The sequence below is a fragment of the Pseudorca crassidens genome, chromosome 5 (assembly GCF_039906515.1).
Source record: "Pseudorca crassidens isolate mPseCra1 chromosome 5, mPseCra1.hap1, whole genome shotgun sequence".
Lineage (NCBI taxonomy): Eukaryota > Metazoa > Chordata > Mammalia > Artiodactyla > Delphinidae > Pseudorca > Pseudorca crassidens.
In genome coordinates this window covers 53632351-53653615 of record NC_090300.1, presented here as the reverse complement: position 1 = coordinate 53653615, position 21265 = coordinate 53632351, and the positions used below count along the sequence as shown (strand labels likewise).

General features: G+C 34.7%; 1 protein-coding gene across 7 annotated transcripts in view; it reads right to left on the bottom strand.

Moving 5' to 3' along the window:
- Nucleotides 1-21265, bottom strand: part of PRKCI (protein kinase C iota) — a 79910-nt gene that overhangs the window by 18332 nt on the left and 40313 nt on the right. For all 7 annotated transcript variants that reach the window (XM_067738000.1, XM_067737999.1, XM_067738002.1 and 4 more), the window contains 7 exons: nucleotides 18238-18323; nucleotides 16603-16743; nucleotides 13929-13983; nucleotides 12799-12857; nucleotides 3273-3449; nucleotides 1476-1573; nucleotides 635-721 (listed from right to left, as the gene is read on the bottom strand). In XM_067738000.1, coding sequence (XP_067594101.1) covers nucleotides 635-721; nucleotides 1476-1573; nucleotides 3273-3449; nucleotides 12799-12857; nucleotides 13929-13983; nucleotides 16603-16743; nucleotides 18238-18323 — 703 coding nt within the window. The remainder of the gene's footprint in view (nucleotides 1-634; nucleotides 722-1475; nucleotides 1574-3272; nucleotides 3450-12798; nucleotides 12858-13928; nucleotides 13984-16602; nucleotides 16744-18237; nucleotides 18324-21265) is intronic.

Below are 21265 nucleotides of genomic sequence, written 5' to 3'. Positions count from 1 at the left end.
ACTCATGGATTAAACTTCTTATCCTTCCCCACCTAAGTCCTCCAACAATTTACAATCCTGTATAAGAATATCAGATTAAGGGCACTAAACAAATAAATGATATTTAATACTCTTTTCTCTTATTAATCAACATGTATGGGATCAGAGGGGGGGAAGCCAAAGTCAGAACAATTCAGAAATTATAATTATGGAAGAACAGTCGATTACATAATAGGTTAAGAGGAATTGTTTTATTACCCTCAAGTATATATGAATAATAATCTTCTAATGAAAAACTGTCAGCAATCACTGCAAACTTGATAAGATTAATAAGTGTTTATAAATTCATTAATTATCTTAGTGGCTGATACTGAATAGAGAAAATATTTGAAAATAATTGAGTTTCGTAGACTAAAGGTTTCCGCTTTAACATTGTTTATACTTCTCAATTGCTTATAATTATATTATTATATATGTAATATGTATCACATTATAATATAATTTAACTGTTAGCTTAGCCTTTACATGACTTATAAAGAATTAGCTCGTATCAAAATAAATGATTTATCTACTGTTTCAACCACTGGCATATAAAAAGTCCCATAGCTCCTCCCACCAAACTTCAACACAAGCAAACAATAAACAAAAAACTTACCTGGCATGTTCTTCAGGAAGTTTTCTTTGTCGCTGCATATGGAACATTAGATCTCCTCCATTAACATACTCTATGACAAAGAACAATCTAAAAAACAGAAGAGAACACATGAAACCAAGATCCAAAATAAGGTGGTGTAACTTTGCATTTTAAAACTATAGAGACCAGTCACAGCATAGAGAGCAGTCTACATGATTCACCCTTAACAAAAATTCCAGGAATTTGGTGGAAACGAAGGGTGATTGGAGTAGAAAGCTGTTTAATCACAGAAGATACAAGAAAGTAAATCAGAAAGATAATTTGTAACCTGCTACTTCTATTCTAAAGTATTGGGTTGGCCAAAAAGTTCGTTTGGGTTTTTCCATAAGATCTTAACGAAAAGCCCGAATGAACTTTGTGGCCAAGCCAATAGTACCATTTGCAATCCAGAGCTCTCACTCCCACCCCAGTTTTAGAATGTGCAATGTGTAAGTCATTTTCAACTGTCACTTAAGGCAAAAGAAGTTAGAATCTATCCCCTTAATTAAACTCTAGGAACATTTAAGTCCTATAACTAGAATCTTGGTGATATTTAAAAGGTTGGATTTCTACTGCCATAATTAGGACCTGGCTATTTTTTTTTTTTTTTTTTGCCTAAAGCAGGTAATTTCCTAATGCTGATCCAGTGTCAAATTGATATCACTGGTTGGAGTATGAGTAGCAGGAAATTACAAGCATAGTACTGTTGTGTCTGTCTCCATGTGACTTCCACTTCAGGAATTACTGTAGAAAGGGGTTCTTATTGTGTAATATACCAAAATGTGTAAAACCCAGGTATCATTCCATTATCTTTCAATCTTACCTGCTTTCTGTCTGGAAGCAAGAATGCAGCCCAACAAGAAATGGGTGATTAGATGCCTGCTCAAAAACATGCTTCTCTGTCTGTACCCAGTCAATATCCTATTTTAAAATACAAAAGAAATCTATGTCAAACTGAAATGATATCATCAAAACTATGATAAATTTGTTCTTAGTAATTCTATTACCATAAATGCAATTATTAACTAACTAGGCTAAATATCAAAAGCATTGATAATCATGAAATAGTAATTTATATACAAAGAGAAAATACTACCAGTAAATCTTTCGATATTATGCAACACTCTAGAAAACTTTACAAAGCTCAAGTACTTGCCCTTGATAATAATATGGTTTGATTTTTATTTTTAAAAAATCTAATAATCCTCAGATAACTTTATTTATTTATCTGGCTGTGTTAGGTCTTCATTGCTGCATGCAGCCTTTCTCGAGTTGTGGTGAGCAGGGGCTACTCTTCGTTGTGGTGCACGGGCTTCTCATTGTTGTGGCTTCTCTTGTTGCAGAGCACGGGCTCTAGGCGTGCAGGCTTCAGGAGTTGTGGCGTGTGGGCTCAGTAGTTGTGGCTCAGTAACAGTCCATTGTATATATGTAACACATCTTCCTTATCCATTCATTTGCTGGTGGACATTTAGGCTGTTTCCATGTCTTGGCTATTGTGAATAGTGCTGCTATGAACATAGGAGTGCATGCATCTTTATGAATTACAGTTTTGTCCGGATATATGGCCAGGAGTGGGATTGCTGGGTCATGTGGCAATTCTATTTTTAGTTTTTTAAGGACCCTCCGTACTGTTCTCCATAGTGGCTGTATCAATTTACATTCCCACCAACAGTGCAAGAGGGTTCCCTTTTCTCCACATCCTCTCCAGCATTTGTTTGTAGATTTTCTGATGATGCCCATTCTAACTGGTGTGAGGTCATACTTTATTGTAGTTTTGATTTGCATTTGTCTAACAATTAGTGATGCTGAGCAGCTTTTCATGTGCCTCTTGGCCATCTGTATGTCTTCTTTGGAGAAATGTCTATTTAGGTCTTCTGCCCATTTTTGGATTGAGTTGCTTGTTTTTTTAATATTGAGCTGTATATATATTTTGGAGATTAATCCTTTGTCCATTAATTCATTTGCAAATATTTTTCTCCCATTCTGAGGGTTGTCTTTTCTTCTTGTTTGTAGTTTCCTTTGCTGTGCAAAAGCTTTTAAGTTTCATTAGGTCCCATTTGTTTAGTTTTGTTTTTATTTCCATTGCTCTAGGAGGTGGGTCAAAAAAGATCTTGCTGTGATTTATGTCAAAAGTGTTCTTCCTATGTTTCCTCTCTGAAACAACCATTATTAACACTTAACTTCTACAAACTTACAATTAGTTATATTAACAATAAATGTGATAAATACTCAAAACTAATTATTTTATTCCATGTAACCGCTATCTATGCTCTTGAGGTTATTTACAACTGTTACATGTGTACGTAGTTGTGGCTCACAGGCTCCAGAGTGCAGGCTCAGTAGTTGTGGTGCATGGCCTTAGTTGCTCCGCAGGATATGGGATCCTCTCAGACCAGGGATCGAACCCATGTCCCCTGCACTGGCAGGCGGATTCTTAACCACTGCGCCACCAGGGAAGTCCCCATCAGATAACTTTAAATATACCTTAAATAATCTGTTTGAAGCATGTATTTAGAAAAGTAGGCTGAAATAATAAGCATAAACATTGAGGTTTTTTTCTGAAATAGTACACTTAAGCCAACTTAACAGTTTAGAGGTAATAAAACATCATAGTGCTCACCTCATCATCATTGACAAGCTCCTTTTTCACAACTTTCATTGCATAAATACGATCTGTTTTTTTTAATCGCACCAGTAGTACTTTGGCATAACTTCCTCTTCCTATTACCCGGAGCAAATCAAAATCCTGAAGACCTAAACTGGATGAAGCTTTGCCACTTTCCCTGGTGTTCATTGCCTGTTGAGAACATTTATACCAAACAGTTAAACCTGAAGTATTTTGCATAACACAATATACTTCTAACACCTAGTTATACCTATAAGATTTTCAAATATTTTCTGATTTAAGTTCTTAGTTTCTTACATCATTCCAAATGATATAATCTAACTACTCAAGAGGTAGGATGAATTCATGAGTTGAGGTCAGAGGGGTGGTGTTAGGAAAGGAGAAGGAGTTGCAATCTGAGAAACATCGAAGGATGTCTTGGAATCTGATAACTTTTGGGTATGGAGGCAGTGGAGACACATGAATAAAAAAATGACACTAACTTCGGTGACTGGGACTCTGAAGGTGCCACTGCTAGAAAAATGAAGTGTGAGCACATGGTAAGATTGACAGAGTTGATGAGATAATGAGCTCGATTTTCATACTGAAATTAGAAGTTACAATGGGACATCAAGATGAAAGAGTCTGCCAGAAGCTTAATGTATGAAATCTGAGTTAAGCTACAGGCAGAAAACAAGCATGAGGCAGTTCAGCTAATGTAAAACATTCTTTTCTATACAATACCAAGACTCCTGTGGAATGACAAAGTCAGCCCTGTAATTCATTCACAAGTAGAAACTTAGGCTTCTGGAAATTTATAAAGAAGACTAAAGATAATCTTTTATTAGATGCCTGCAAAATTCCCAGCATACAACCAACAGATATACTCATGAGAATTAAGTACGAATTTTCTGAAGTGAAGAGTATCAGCAAAAGCAAGGAGCAAATTTTCAGAAAGATAAACTAGTAAGCACAAAACAGGAAAGAAAAAAGTATTATGAAAATTGAAGGAGGATGATTATCCAAAACAAAATTTAGAAATAATAATTTGACTTGGTAATAAGAATAAATATAAAGGAGTGAAAGAAACCAGATTAGGGCAGATTAAGAAAGCAGAAAATGGTAAAAAGATAAAGCAATGTATAGACTTTAAATATGGTTAACTGGAAGCTATAAAAGAGAATCAAATGGAATGAAAGCACAGTTCCTTCACATAAACAATAATAAGGCTGAATGAAATGACAGAAGCCAGAAGACAGTGGAATGTCACCTTTTAAATGGCTTACCCCCTCCCTCCCTTGCTTATCTACAATCCTACAGCCTGTAAAAATAGCCTTCAAAATGAAAATGAAATAAATACATTTTCAGACAAACAAAAACTAAGGAAATCTGTCACTAGTTGGTTCTCACTCAAGGAAATATTGAGTTCTTCAAGAAGAAGAAAGATGATCTCATATGGAAGGCAGACACACAGGAACAAAAGCAGAACAAAAAGAATAAAATGTGGATAAACCTAAATAAGGATTGACTGTTCAAAAACACTAACACACACATACAGAATTTTAAAATATGACAAAAATAGCAATAAAGACAGGAAGGGAGCATGAGTGAATTTAAAGTGTTCTAAGGTCCTTGCATATCTTGGAAAATGGTAAAAAGTATTATTAATAATTTGTATTGAATTTAAATAAGTTAAGGGTATAAGATGCAATCTCTAGAACAACCAGTAATAAAAAAGCAAAAGAATGCGAAACAAGCTAAAAGAGGTGAGGAAAAAAAAATAATAATTAACCCAAAAGAAGGCTAGAAAAGTAACATAAACAGATGATACAGAAAACATAGTAAATTGGTAGATTTAAATACAAATAAGTTGTTAGTTTAAATATACTTATATTAAATGTAACAATACATAAATATTAAAACACACTAAATACTACAGCTAAGGACTATCAAACCAGAGGGGGAAGTCCAATTCTATGACGTTAATAAGATATATATGTGTACAGAAATGTTCAAAGTAAAAGGGTAAGAAACTATATACCATGTAATCACTAACCAAAAGAGAGCTGTAGCTAAATTACCATGAGACAAAGTAGCTGTAGCCAACTGTGGTAGGCTGACTTCTACGAGGACCCCAGTGATCCCCACCTCCTAGTATTCATGCCCTTGTGTAATCCCCTCGAGTATAGGCTGGACCTAATGACTAGCTTCTGATGAAAAAACTATGGCAAAAATGAAGGGACGGCACTTCTGAGACTAGGTTACAAAAGACTGTGAGGTCTGTTTTGCTGGCATTCAATCTCTGGATCTTATTGCTTGCTTGCTCTGATGAAGCAAACTACCTTGCTGTGAGCTGCCCTATGGAGAGGCCACATGTCAAGGAAGTGAATCCTGCCAACAATGAGGTGAGTAAGTATGGAAGCAGTTTCTTCCTCAGTTGAGCCTTGAGACGACAGCAGTCTTTGCCAGTACACTGACTGCAGCCTCTAAGGGACTCTGAGACAAGAACCTGGATTCCTGACCCACAGAAATTATGACATAGTAAATTTTGTTGTTTTAAGCCACTATATTTTAAGGTAATTTGTTACACAGCAATTACTTAACATAAGGACTTTAGGCAAGGAAGCATTACTACAAATAGAGAGGGGTATTTCTGAAAAAGCATTAATCCAATGTAAGATACTATGATTCTAAATCTACATGTATTCAATAACATAACCTCAAAATATGTAAAGCAAAAACTAACAAAACTAAAAGGGACAGGTAAATTCTAAATGAAAACTGTAGGGAAAGAACATGCAGTCAGTGAGGTAACAGAAGACTGAATAACACTGTTACTACTCTTGACTTAATTGATCTGTATAGAATACTTCACCCAACAACTACAGAATATATTATATTCAAAAATACATATGGAACATTCACCAATGCCTGCGTGCTTGGTCTTCAATCAAGTTTCAAAAAAGTTCAAAAGACTGAAATCACACAGAATAGAATACATTCTCTGACGTGCAGCAGAATTAAGCTACTCAATACAATAATAAAAAAAATTCCCACATATTTGAAAATGAATTAGTATATCAATACTTTTAAATAATACATGGATCAAAGAAGAAATCATAATACAGATTAAGATATATTTAAAAGTGAATGACACAGATGGCCGGTAGGCAAATGAAAAGATGCTCAATACCACTAATTATTAGAGAGATGCAAATCAAAACCACAATGAAATACCACCTCACACCAGTCAGAATGGCCATCACTAAACAGTCTACAAATAACAAATGCTGGAGAGGGTGTGGAGAAAAGGGAACCATCCTACACTGTTGGTGGGAATGTAAGTTGGTACAGCCACTATGGAAAACAGTATGGAGGTTCCTTAAAAAGTAAAAATAGAACTACCATATGATCCAGCAATCCCACTACTGGGCATATACCCTGAGAGAACCATAATTCAAAGAGTCACGTACCACAACGTTCATTGCAGCACTATTTACAATAACCAGGACATGGAAGCCACCTAAGTGTCCATCAACAGATGAATGAATAAAGAAGATGTGGTACATATATACCATGGAATACTACCAGCCATAAAAAAAAAGAGAATGAAATAATGCCATTTGCAGCAACATGGATACAACTAGAGATTATCATACTAAGTCAGAAAGAGAAAGACAAATTCCATATGATATCACTTATTTGTGGAATCTAAAATATGGCATAAATGAACCTATCTACAAAACAGAAACAGACTCATAGACATAGAGAACAGATTTGTGGTTGCCAGGGGCAGGAGGGGGGTGGGGGAGGGATGGACTAGGAATTTGGGATTAGCAGATGCAAACTATTACATTTAGAATGGATAAACAACAAGGTCCTAATGTATAGCACAGGGAACTATATTCAGTATCCTGTGATAAACCATAATGGAAAAGAATATTAAAAAAAGAATGTATTAAAAAAAAGTGAATGACAAAAAAGCATAAGGAAATAATGAGAAGAGAAATCAATGCAACAGAATAGGATATAAGCATTCAACAAAGAGCCAAAAGTTAGTTCTTTGAAAAGACTAATAAATTGACATCCCCTGGGCAAAACTGATGAAGAAAAAGGGAATGCACAGTAACTTTTTATCAGGAGTAAAAAAGGATATCATTTCATATTCTCAGCAATTAACAACTTTGTGTCAATAAATTTGAAAATTTAGGTTAGACAAATTCCAAGGAATAGCACAAGAGGAAACAGAGAAGCTAAATTGCCCTAGATCTATTCAGAAATAGAACCTAGAATCAAATCCTTCCCATGAAACAAACAAACAAAAAAAACAAACCAAAAAAACCCTCCAGGCCCAGAGTGCTTTTCTGGTGAATTCTTCCAAAAATGTAAGAAAGAAATAATGTCTATCTTATAAGAATTCTCCTTGGGAATAGGAAAAATTCCAAAATCATTTTATGAGCCCAGTATTATTTTGATACCAAAACTTCACAATCCAATACAAAAAGGGAAAATTACAGGTCAATGATTCTTGTTAATAATTTTTTCAAAAACCTAAAATAAATGTTGGCGAATCAGATCTACCAATATACAAAGAGAATTATACATCATGACACAGGGAGTTTATTCCAGAAATGAAAAACAGGCTTAACATTTGAAATTTACTGAAATTGGGCTTCCCTGGTGGTGCAGTGGTTAAGAATCCACCTGCCAACGTAGGAGATACGGGTTCGAGCCCTGGTCGGGGAAGATCCCACATGCCGCGGAGCAACTAAGCCCATGCACCACAACTACTGAAGCCTGCGCACCTAGAGCCCATGCTCCGCAATAAGAGAAGCCACTGCAATGAGAAGCCCACGCACAGCAACGAAGAGTAGCCCCCGCCTGCGGCAACCAGAGAAAGCCCGTGTGCAGCAACAAAGACCCAACACAGCCAAAATAAATAAATAAATAACTAAATTTAAATTTAAAAAAAGAAAGAAATTTACTGAAATTTATACATGATCAACCCCACAAATACCATAAAATGTTGCTGATAAAATTCAACATCTTTTCAAGATGAAAACAAAAATCTTAGCCAACTAGGAATAGAGACAAACTCCCTCATTCTGATAAGGGTATCTATAGAATAAAAACCTAGAGCAAACATCAAACTTAATGATAAGATATTGGAAGATTTCTGTCTGAGATGTGGAACAAGACAATAATATCTGATTGTTACTTCTTTTCAACATCATGTTGGCCATTTATAGAGGTCCTTGCTAACTCAATAAGGTAAGAAAACTGAAAAAAATCTATAAGATTGGAAAAGGAAGAAATGAAACTGTTATTCATAAGATGATCATATATGTAGAAAATCTAAGAGTATCTTTAGATAGCTATTAGAATTAATAAGTGAATTTAGCAAGGTCTCAGGATACAAGGCAATTTAGGAAAAAAACCTTATTTCCATATAACAATATTAAATAGACAATTAAAGTTTAAAACAATACCATTTACCTCCAATATCTCTAGTGCAAGAACTTTGAAAACTATAAAACACTGACAGAAATGAAAGAAGACCTAAGTCAATGGAAGAACGTGTCATGTTCATGGATCGAGGACTTAATATTGTAGATATCACTGTTCCTGAAATTGATCAACAGGTTTGGTTTATTTCCTTGATTCTATGGAAACTAGTGAGCTAATTCTAAAATTTACATGGAAATTCAAAAAGCTAGTAAGAGTAGCCAAGAACAAATTCCCAGAACAAAGTAAAACTTTACTAGATATAAAAGACTTATTATAAACCTATAATAATAATGACAGTATATCAGCATAAGAATAAATAAATGATGGAAAATAAAAAGGAATCCAGAAATAGACCATGTAATAATGGGCATATAATTGATGAAAAGATACCTCTGCAGAATAATGGAGGAAAGTATAGTCTTTTCAATGTCTTCAATAATCTTGGAAAAGACAGAGATTTCTTAAACAGGCCCCAAAATCTCTATCCAAAAAAGAACAGACAGATGTAGACAGCCTTCAGAATGGGAGAAAATATTCGCAAAGGAAGCAACTGACAAAGGATTAATCTCCAAAATATACAAGCAGCTCATGCAGCTCAGTATCAATAAAACAAACAACCCAATCCAAAAATGGGCACAAGACCTAAATAGACATTTCTCCAAAGAAGATATACAGACTGCCAACAAACACATGAAAGAATGCTCAACTTCATTAATCATTAGAGAAATGCAAATCAAAACTACAATGAGGTATCACCTCACACCAGTTAGAATGGCCATCATCAAAAAATCTGCAAACAATAAATGTTGGAGAGGGCGTGGAGAAAAGGGAACTCTCTTGCACTATTGGTGGGAATGTAAACTGATAGAGCCACTATGGAGAACAGTATGGAGGTTCCTTAAAAAACTAAAAATAGAATTACCATATGACCCAGCAATCCCACTACTGGGCATATACCCTGAGAAAACCATAATTCAAAAAGAGTCATGGGGGGGCTTCCCTGGTGGCGCAGTGGTTGAGAGTCCGCCTGCCGATGCAGGGGACACGGGTTCATGCCCTGGTCCAGGAAGATCCCACATGCTGCAGAGCGGCTAGGCCTGTGAGCCATGGCCGCTGAGCCTGCGCATCCAGAGCCTGTGCTCCGCAACAGGAGAGGCCACAACAGTGAGAGGCCCGCGTACAGCAAAAAAAAAAAAAAAAAGAGTCATGTTCCACAATGTTCATTGCAGTACTCTTTATAATAGCCAGGACATGGAAGCAACCTAAGTGTCCAGCAACAGATGAATGGATAAAGAAGATGTGGCACATATATACAATGGAATATTATTCAACCATAAAAAGAAATGAAATTGAGTTATTTGTAGTGAGTTGGATGGACCTAGAGTCTGTCATACAGAGTAAAGTAAGTCAGAAAGAGAAAAACAAATACCGTATGCTAACACATATATATGGAATCTAAAAAAAAAATGGTTCTGATGAACCTAGGAGCAGGACAGGAATAAAGACGCAGATGTAGAGAATGGACTTGACGACTCGGGGAGGGGGAAAGGTAAGCTGGGACGAAGTGAGAGAGTAGCATTGACATATAGACACTACCAAATGTAAAACAGATAGCTGATCAGCCCGGTGCTTTGTGACCACCTAGAGGGATGTGATAGGGAGGGTGGGCGGGAGATGCAAGAGGAAGAGGATATGGGGATATATGTATGCATATAGCTGAATCATTTTGTTACATAGCAGAAACTAACATAACATTGTAAAGCAATTATACTCCAATAAAGATGTTAAAAAGAAAAAAATCAAGAACATCTGTTCATCAATGATACCATTATCAGAGTGAAAATACAAGCTATTGAGTGGCAGAATCTATTTGCAATATATAACTGATGAAAGCTTAATGTTAAGAATATACCAAAAACTCCTACAAATCGTTACAACAAAGGCAGACCACTCACTTTTTTTTAAAGAGATATAAACAGACACTTAACTGAAAATTATATCCAAATGGTCAATAAATACATGAAAAGGTACGCAGCAGGGAAATGCACATAAAAACTACAACATTCAACAGGTTGGCTAAAATTTAAAAGACACACTATACAACGTGTTGATAAGGATGTGGAGCAAATCATACTCTCACACATTGCTGGTGAAAGTATAAACTGATACAAGTACTTTGGGAAACTGCTTGGCATTACTTACTAATGTACACAAGACTCAGGAATTCCACTCCTAGTTATGTACCTAACAGAAATGCTTAAATATGTGCACCAAACTAGAATGTTCATAGCAGCATATAGCAGCATAGCAGCATATCATAATAATCCCAATCCAGGGGGGAAGTCAACAGAATAGATGAATTGAAACAACAGTGAAAATAAATGATATACTGCTATATAAAACACGGCTGAACCTCACAAACACAATATTGAACAAAAGAAGCCAGACACAAAAGATACTGTGTGACTCCATTTATAAAAAGCTTGGGGAAAAGAGCAGAACTAATCTGTGGTGTTAAGACTGTGGTTACTTGAAGGGAGGAGGGAATGTCAGTGACTTGGAGAAGGTACAAGATGGGCCCCTGGGATGTGTAGTAGGTCCTATTTATTCATCTGTGTGGTCATTATGTAGTGTCCACCCTGTAAAAATTGACCCAGATAGATACTCATGATTTGTGCACTTTGCTCTATATACTCATGATTATGTACTCATGACTTGTGCACTTTGCTCTATACTATTCTTCAATTTTTAAATGTATTAAAAGTCTTGAAAATAAAACCAAATGAGTCTTTGGTAAACAACCAAACCAATAAATAATATTTAAGGCAATGAGAAATTCCCAAAAGAACAAAAAGCTATAAAATAACATCAAGGATCAAACAAAAGGAAACTTTACTAACTCATCGTGCCAGAAGAACAGAGAATTTGTTCCTTATTATTAAGAATTTCCTCCTTTGGATGACTCATTGTCAACCAATGAACAAAATATGAAAGATGTGGTTACACTTGCAGGACAGATTATGAATGTTAATAACCTTGGCAGCATAAAAGTAAATATGTAGCTAAAAGAGGAAAGCTGGAAGAAAGAGAAAGGATGGCTAAAGGAGAGTCAAGGTATTGACTAAATTGATGGAATAAGAAACTGAGATAGGAGATTAAATAGGTAACCAACAGATGTGCTTCAAAACAGTACAGGAGTGAGGCAAGCTGGTAGACAAAACACGTACAGACAATTGTTTTAACTGGGTAATGGACACAGGAGCTTGGAATAGTATTGTTTACTTTTACTGATGTTTGAAATTTTCTGTAATAAAAAGGTTACCCAGAGTAAAACATGATACACCTATCAAACATTGGAAAGAGAAGAGAAAAGCGGGGGAGCCGGGGGGGGGGGGGCGGGGTAGTGTACTAGTTTAAACCTTTCATGGTTAGAAATATATAAAGTTGAAAAATTGAAAAAGAGAGGTATAAACAATGTGGACACAACTAGAAATGATTAAAAGGGGTTGCCTCTCAGAAGTCAAAGTGGGAGTGGAAGGTGTGAGGCATGATAAATCTTTTTTACCATAAGCTTTTTTCAAAAAATTGGTTATCGTTTTAATTAAACTGTTTTAAAAGCTGATAAAATGTTTAATAGTCAAAAAAGATGGGCAGTTAAGATGCTTAATCATTTATATTTTAAATAAGCAATTAGCCCATAAAATGGAAGGATCTATATTTTAAACAATACTACCAAGTATTCTAAATTATTCTTATTCTTATTCTTATTCTTATTCTTATTCTTAAATGCAGTATAATTTTTAGATTATGCTATCTTAAAATGAATATGTTATCTCATCAGATTCTTTCTTAATTTAAATGATTTTAGCAATTTACTTATTGAATTAACTCAGAATAAAACTCTAGAATCACTAAAAATCATCCCTACAAAATTATGGTCTAAAATTTAAGCAAGTCAATTTGTCATATTTTTAAACTGTCACATTAAAAAGCTGATGACATAATGTACCATAAGACTAATTAATTATCTTACCTCCTTTTCTTCACCAACTTGGTCCAAACTCTCATGACTTGAAGGATTATATGGAATTACTAAAAAACCAATCCCAAACATTAAAAAAAAAAGAGAGAGAGAAACATAGTATACATTAACTGAGTTACACTTAAAATTTTCTCTTGATTTGATTTTTCTTAATTTTTATTTCTGAATAAGTGTTCATCATTTAAAATTGAGTATCTGTCCTACTAATAACAAATTATACATAAATACCAGTTAAATTCTAATCTTTAATGAGGGTAAAGAGAGGAGGAACCAATCAATAGCCAAGTACTGATTTTAACAAATACTTTTGCTATTTAAAAAAATATTTCTCTTCTTTACAAATTAATCAATTCCTTCCAAAAGGGTGACTCTATAAACCCTACTTAATTATATTAGTATGATTGAGGCATAGTGATAGAGGGTCTCTAGTGTGGACTCAGTTGGACTCCAGGCTTCTATTCCTTAAAGCTACCTGGGTAAAAAAAAAAAAAAAAAAAAAAAGCCTACATTTCATACAACCAGCTTCTTCCATGAACAAGATACTACATTCTGTCCTTCCAGAAAAACTCCCTTGTTTTCTTTTTCTTGATTCTTCCCAGATCAGGCTGCTCTGTCCCATTTAATTGCTCTCCAAATTTCCCACAGACATATTTAAGGTTTTGTATCTACTAGACATTTGGGTTTTTTTTAGACATTTGAACTCACACGATCTTTTCTGAATTGTCTATACAGCATCTCTGTATATTTTACATCATTTCTTCATCTCATAATAGAGTTTTTAATAAAAACAGGTCACTTGAATATAGTTAATACGGTCCACAAAATCAGTATATGTTTTCATTATGGAAAAAAAGTAGGTTTGCTGAATATAAAGGGGTCTCAAAAGAAATTTATCTGAATAAAAGAAAATAGCCATCTGTTGTAGTTTACATAGTTGTCTTTTTAAAATGCCAAACATATGTTAACTACTGTGACTGATGTTAACACCACAAAATATGGTTACCTAGCTTTTATTTGGGAAGAATATAAATGTCTTTAAATTTAGGTATAAGAGTCATATAAAGAAGTCTTTAAATGACACTTTGTCAGTGAGCAATGGTTTGTGCCAGTGTCATTCTTACCTGTCTGTGCATGGTCTGAGTGCATGGATGACTGGTCCATGGGCATCATTGGTTCCTACAAATCATTTCCAAAGATACAGTAACTTAGTGCATTCTTTTTACATCCCAATACCTCTATAAATCCAGAAACAACATCATTTCAATGAGACACAGCATATTAAAATTTAAATTTGAAAGAATATAACTTAATAAGTGAGAATTACATTACTATATATAATTTATTTTCAATTTTATTATATGTGAAACCATACAACATTCCTATGAATGACGTAATGTTATCACATTTTACAGATCACAGAAAAAACACAAAACGAATTTCAGACTACAATTAGAAATTAAATTGAACTCCTACATACTCTGATTTATTTCTCCTCTATACCACCTATTCCTCCTTTGAGCTCCACATACTCACTTTAAGTCTTTGGCAAAAGGAGTCTTAGTATAGAGTTACTTAGCTGATGTCCAGAAATAGACTTCAAGATGTCTATAAACTTCTTGAAATTATATGTAAAATTTTATGGGTTTCCCATTTTTCTGAAGATTCTCAAAGGGGTCAGTGACCCAAAAATGGAAAAGAAATACATCCAAGAAACTAACTGCCAATAACCTCAGGAACAATGCTAATTCAAACCAAAATCTTACTTATTCGTTAATTTTGGACCAACGTTTAATGAATACCCGCAAGAAAGAGTAAATCTGAGAAGCAGCATTAGTTATAAAGTTATACTTTTAAGGCTGCCTTAAAAATAAGCTCATGGGTTTTTCAATGTGTTTAGCACCATCCTAAAATATCAATATAATCACTAACACGGCCCTCTTTCCTTCTACATTTATGAACTCACACAAGTCATTCCATTGCCTAAGAATACTCAAGAATATCAACAGTAACCTGGATAAATTATGTTCACAATTTTTGGCCTTCTGCTGTTCCTTAAAATTGGCTTTTTACCTCCCTAACTATAAACCCATTTGTAAACTTACATGAACTGGCTAAATAATTCTACTACCAGCAAGCCACCAGTAATAACCTACTTCCACAATGTCCAAAGAAGGTACTACGAATAAACATGGTATAATCATTCTAAAAGATAACTTAGAAAGACGAACCCAGATCTTTTTAAAAACACATATCCTTTAAACCAGTAATTCTACTTCTGAATCCTTAAGGAAATAATAAGATTTATTTACCAGGAAGTTCATTATGATTTTCCTCATAGGAAAATTTAGAAAACAACTCAAATGTTCAATCATGGGAAACAGATTAAATAAATTATGGTATAGACACATAAAATACTTTGCTAAAAATGATGAAGATATAGATAGATATAGAAAGATGACCAAAATCTATTGTTCAGTGAGAAAAATGGGTTAGAAAATAGTACAAATATGACCTCACTTTTGTTAAAAAGTATGTAAAAGAACGACACATAACCAAACATTGTATGCTTTCTGATGGATAAACACACCACCTTCTATGAAACAGTCTCAAAACAACCCACAAAAAAACAAAAACCAGAATCTAATCAAACCTCTACATTCAGCTATAATATACAGAAAATACAGAGGACAGGGGAACATTTTAAACATAACCATGGAGAAGCAAAGAGAAAAATTCTGGATCACTTTAAATGACAACACACTTTCTTCTATAATTAAATTGTAAGGGAAAAAAGAGAGAGAGATGAAGAATCAGTAAATTAAAAAATATCTAAGACATATCAATCAACTGTAAATATGGGCAATCAATTGCAAATATGAACTTCATTTAAATCCTGACTCATCACAATGAAAATTATGAAAACAAAATTATAACATTTATGTGAAAACTGAAATTTTGAACATTGCCTTGATGGATATTTGATATAAGGAACTTATTTTTTAGCTACTTTTAAAAAACAGTCCTTATCTTTTAGAGGTACATACTGAAATACATCTGGAATTTGTTTCAAAACAATATAGGATGAGGGCAGGTTAAATGGGTGGGGTATAGATGAAACGAGATTGGTCGTGAGGTGATAACTGTTGGAGCTGGATGACTGGTATTTGGAAGTTCATTATACTCTATAGAAAAATTTTAAATGTTTATGCATACAAATTTGCATACTTCTGGAAGAATATACACTAAATGACAATTATCTTTAGATGGTAGATTTCATGGGGGTTTTTGTTTAATTTTTCTTTATTCATTTTTATTCTCTATTTTTTCTATAATGAACTTGTTTTAATTTCATATTTAAAATAGAAAGTGAAAAATAAAAATTTTAAATGCAACAACTCACCAGTAATCTCACACTTTACAGAGCAAACATGAAGACTCTGACCCTTCTCACCTGATCTGTTTAGTATAGATGCTAGAATAATGGGAGCTATAAACTAAAGAGTTTAGCTTAAAGAAGAGAAAAATATCTTTTAAATGGTTCTCCTTACATTTTCCTAATTTAGACCAAATCATTTTGTAGCAGGTCAAACAAAGAAGTTAACCATATCCTACAAACAAATTTGTAATAACAATTCCAAAATTCACATGATAACTGGACTCCTAAAGTATTCCTACCCACATTCTGTAACAACACTGTTGAGCTGTGATTCCTAAACACCCCCCTATTTTAGCCTTCTGTTCTAGCAGTGTTATCAAAAATGCTCTATAAAAAAAAATTAGACAACAGTGTCTTACCGGTGGCAAAGAATGCCTCCCACATTCAATTGTTACAAGTTTGTGGCACTTCTTATGAACCAGGAGTTTGCAGTTGATGCACTTATATCCCTGACGTCCAAGCCCCCATATTCGGTCAGTGCAGATGGCACAATGAGCACGCTGGAGAAAGTAATTCAACAGTATTTTATTAACAAAAAAAAGGTCATAATCATTTCCCAACAGTTTGCTCATAAAATAGTGAAAGTAAGTGGCCTTCTTCTCTAACTCAATTCCCTTCATCATACATAACTTTTCCAAAGCTATGATGGTCATGGGAAAATAAACAGAAAGGAGAGCTTGTTTTAAAGAGACTGAAATTTGCAACCATGTTGTTTCCTAAGTCCACGAATTTTCAGTCTTCACCTAATTAAGTTCAGAGTAATGACAATAGGAAAAGTGAATTAAACTTGAAAAACACATAGCAGAAAAAGCTGTGCAAGGACTCCCAAGCAAACATAAACCTATCAGTCTGTTCAGAGGTCAAACCGAAGCCCTGCTCTCTTTTTTTTAAATTAATTTTTATTGGAGTATAGTTGCTTTACAATGTTGTGTTAGTTTCTACTGTACAGCAAAATGAATCAGCTATGCATATACATTCTTCCCCTCTTTCTTGGATTTCCTTCCCATTTAGGTCACCACTGCTCTCCCTTTTTTTTTTTTTTTTTTTTTGCGTTACGCGGGCCTCTCACTGTTGTGGCCTCTCCCGTTGCGGAGCACAGGCTCCGGACGCGCAGGCTCAGCGGCCATGACTCACGGGCCCAGCCGCTCCGCAGCATGTGGGATCTTTACGGACCGGGATACGAACCCGCAGTCCCCTACATTGGCAGGCAGACTCTCAACCACTGCGCCACCAGGGAAGCCACACCACTGCTCTCTTAAAGAGCAACGCCTAAAGTGACTTCTCACTTCAAAGCTTTTTAAATATCAGTGCTACTGGGAACAGGAATTTGGGAACCTCGGGTGGTAGCTTCTATTACATTAAGAATTGAGAACACGGCGCGAGTTCTAGAATGGAAATGGATAACTGTAGTTAACAACAGTAGTTAAAAACATGGACTTCTGGAGACAGACTGATCTCCAACCTTGGCTCTGCCACTTACTAGCCGTGTCATCTTGGGCAAGTTATCTAACCATCCTGCACCTCAGTTTCTTCATCTATAAAATGGAAATATATAGTACCTCTCTCACAAGGTTGTTGCAGGGATTAAATGAGTCACTATATGGCAAGCATTCAGAAAAGTGCCTGGTACATACTAAAAGCTAGATAAATGACTGCAATTCTCATTTTCTAAAACAGGGAAAACTAAAAAAAATTTACAACAGTAAATGGTTTGCAAAATAAACCTTGCTTATTTTCTGGCTGTCCTGAATTATACTAAAAAAAAAATCCAACTTTCTTACAGCTAGGGTAACCATATAACTAATCATCCAAGCTGGAACATTTTTATGAGTCAAAGGAGATGCTATTAAAAATTACCTCAAGATAACAGATGTACTACCCCTGGCAAACTGGGAATTTTAGGTCATCCTACTTACTCCTTTAGAAAGGAATAACAGTAGAGAGGAAAAACCCAGATTTCTCAAATTATCAATATTCAGCAAACTAAGGTTTACCCTGTTGAAACGCTTGGCTTGAAAAGTGTGGCCATTTGCACAATAAAGCTTTCTCCAGCGGCGTGCACCTCGGCGGTAGATGGATTCTGAAGAGAGATTAAAAGTTAAAAAAAAAAAGGAAGAAACAAAAAGAGCAAGTGTGAATATAAAGTCATTTTATAATCGTCTGTGATTTTTTTCATGATATTCATTGCAGGAAAAAAAATATTGATAAAAATCTGAAAGTGAAAAAATAAAAGTCATCAAGAGACTAGGCTTTTCTGTTTTTTAATTGTCCCCTAACTTTTAATTTTGAAAAAATGTTAAGCCCACAGAAAAGTTGAAAGAATAAACATCTCCATCCTTCACCTACATTTATCTATTACTATAATTTTGCCACATTTGCTTTCTTCTCTATTTACACATACACTTTTTTTTCTGAATCATTTAAAAATAAATTGCAGACATCATAACACTTCATCCTTAAATACCTAAGTATCCATTGCCTGAGATTAAGGACACTCCCCCTAATTCTATTTAACCACAATACCATATTGTGTCTTAGAAAATTAACATTAATTAAATATCACCTAATATACACTTCATCTGCTAATTTCCCTATTTGTTTGAAAAGTGTCTTTCATAGTTTTCTTTTTCTCTCCAGGATCCAATCAAGATTCAGGCACTGAATTTCATTACTATACCTTTTTTGTCTCTTTAATGTATGCTAAAACATTCACTCTATCTTATTTGTTGTTGTTTGCTTTTCATGATGTTGAAAGAGTCTAGGCAGATGTCTTATATCATGACCTACATTCTGGATTTGTCTGTTTCCTCATTAGACTCAAATATATTATGGATTTGTAACACACTTCCCAGATAAAAAAAGGATTCCCAGATAAAAAGTATTAAATACTTTTGGCAAAAATAATACACAGGTGATGTATATTTCTTACTGCATCTCATCAAGAAATGTACAAATGTGAGATTGTTGACTCCCACTACGTGTTCAATCACTCTGTTAAAGGCAGTGATGGCTAGTTTTCTTCTTTGTAAAGGTACGTTTTTGTAAATAACGTATAAGGGACATTTTGTAACCACAAGAATATTCTCTTCACAACAACCTTTTATGCAATGGTTTTTATATTTTTTTATATCTTTAACTATTCTAAATACATTCCCTAAACAAAGAGGTTCCATGAGATCAAATCAAGTCCACTGGTGTAATTTTGGAAGTCAATCACTATTAAATATATTGTCTATTAGTCATCCCACAGTAATAGTAATCACTGTGCAAATTCCATTAGGTTTCTAAACTCATTTTATTTTTTTGGCTGAATTGCGTGGCTTGCAGGATCTTAGTTCCCGACCAGGGATTGAAACCATGCCCCCTGCAGTGGAAGCGCGGAGTCCTAACCACTGGACCACCAGCAAATTCCCTCAAAACTCATTTTAAAGCAAATGTAGCACTGGGTCTACTATTTAAAATTAAGATAGAAAGAAATGGGTGAAATACTCTGAATTAGAAATTCTGAGACAGCATAATATAGAACCTAAAATATATATGCTTTCATTTTTAATTATTTATTCTGTTAGGAGTAACCAAAGCAGAAAGTTTGTTAATATCTTAACCTAAAAGAACATCTTATTTCAGAAACTTTCATGAACTACAACTTGATATATCTTAAATTTAAACATGTTAATGTTGCCTAGGAATTAAAAGAGCCAAGGGATCACTTTAATGTTATCAATTTTCCTCCATGCTCTAGTTTAGTAATATTAATTATACTGGAGAGGACTGTGTAAAAATCCCCACCAGCAAATTTTAAAGTGGGAAAGTGAGCATGAAATACAGTGAAAAGGTAGGAAAAGACATTTTATCTGGCAAGTGTGCTACAGACCCATAATAGATTTGCAGATGGGACTCTGCAACCAAGATTTGCTATAATGGCAAGTCTTTCAAAACACTGGCCTGGACAAAGGAGAGCTACTTCTCCAACACCTCTGTGAAGGCAGCCCACACTGGCTGTAATCCATCTGCCACTGGAAACCCAATGAAATACTCCTAGCTGAATCCAAACCTAAATTTTTCACTATTGCTTCAGAGGCCTACCTACTCCTTATATTTCCCCATCTTCCTATAAAGTACATAGCCCTCATTCAACTCTATATACAAACACCCAGTTCTTTAATTTTTCCTTTTCACCAAGTTGCACGAAGAGTTACAGGATTAAAACTTTAGAGCTATTTCACTTAATACAAAGCAAAACTTTTACTACTATTCCTTCTAAAGTCATGGATATGTACAGAAACCACAAATAAAAATGAGTTGCCTAATATCTACAATCTATAAATTATACCATACATTAAATTCAAATTTGGTATATATATGTATATATCAAATATATATACATATACACATATGTATATATATATATATGAATATACACATATAAACAAATTCCATCAGACCAAATAGTTGCCTCTTTCAATTCATCTCATTAATGCTAACCACTAGCTTAGACATTCAAAAGGAAGTTTCATAACAATTCTTAAGGATGCACGCTAAAGTATTTAGAGGTAAAGTGTCATGTCAGCTTACTCTCAACGGGTACACAAAAAAATAAATAAAAATAAAACAAGGGCTTCCCTGGTGGCGCAGTGGTTGAGAATCTGCCTGCTAATGCAGGGGACACGGGTTCGCACCCTGGTCTGGGAGGATCCCACATGCCGTGGAGCAACTAGGCCCATGAACCACAACTACTGAGCCTGCGCATCTGGAGCCTGTGCTCTGCAACAAGAGAGGCTGCAATAGTGAGAGGCCCGCGCACCGCGATGAAGAGTGGCCCCCACTTGCCACAACTAGAGAAAGCCCTTGCACAGAAACGAAGACCCAACACAGCAAAAATAAATAAATAAATTACGAAACTCCTACCCCAAACATCTTCTTTAAAAAAAATAAAAATAAAACAAGTGTTTGTTATGTATATACATGTATGCATGTGTGTGCACAGATACAGAGATAAAGCAAACATAGAAAATGTTAATA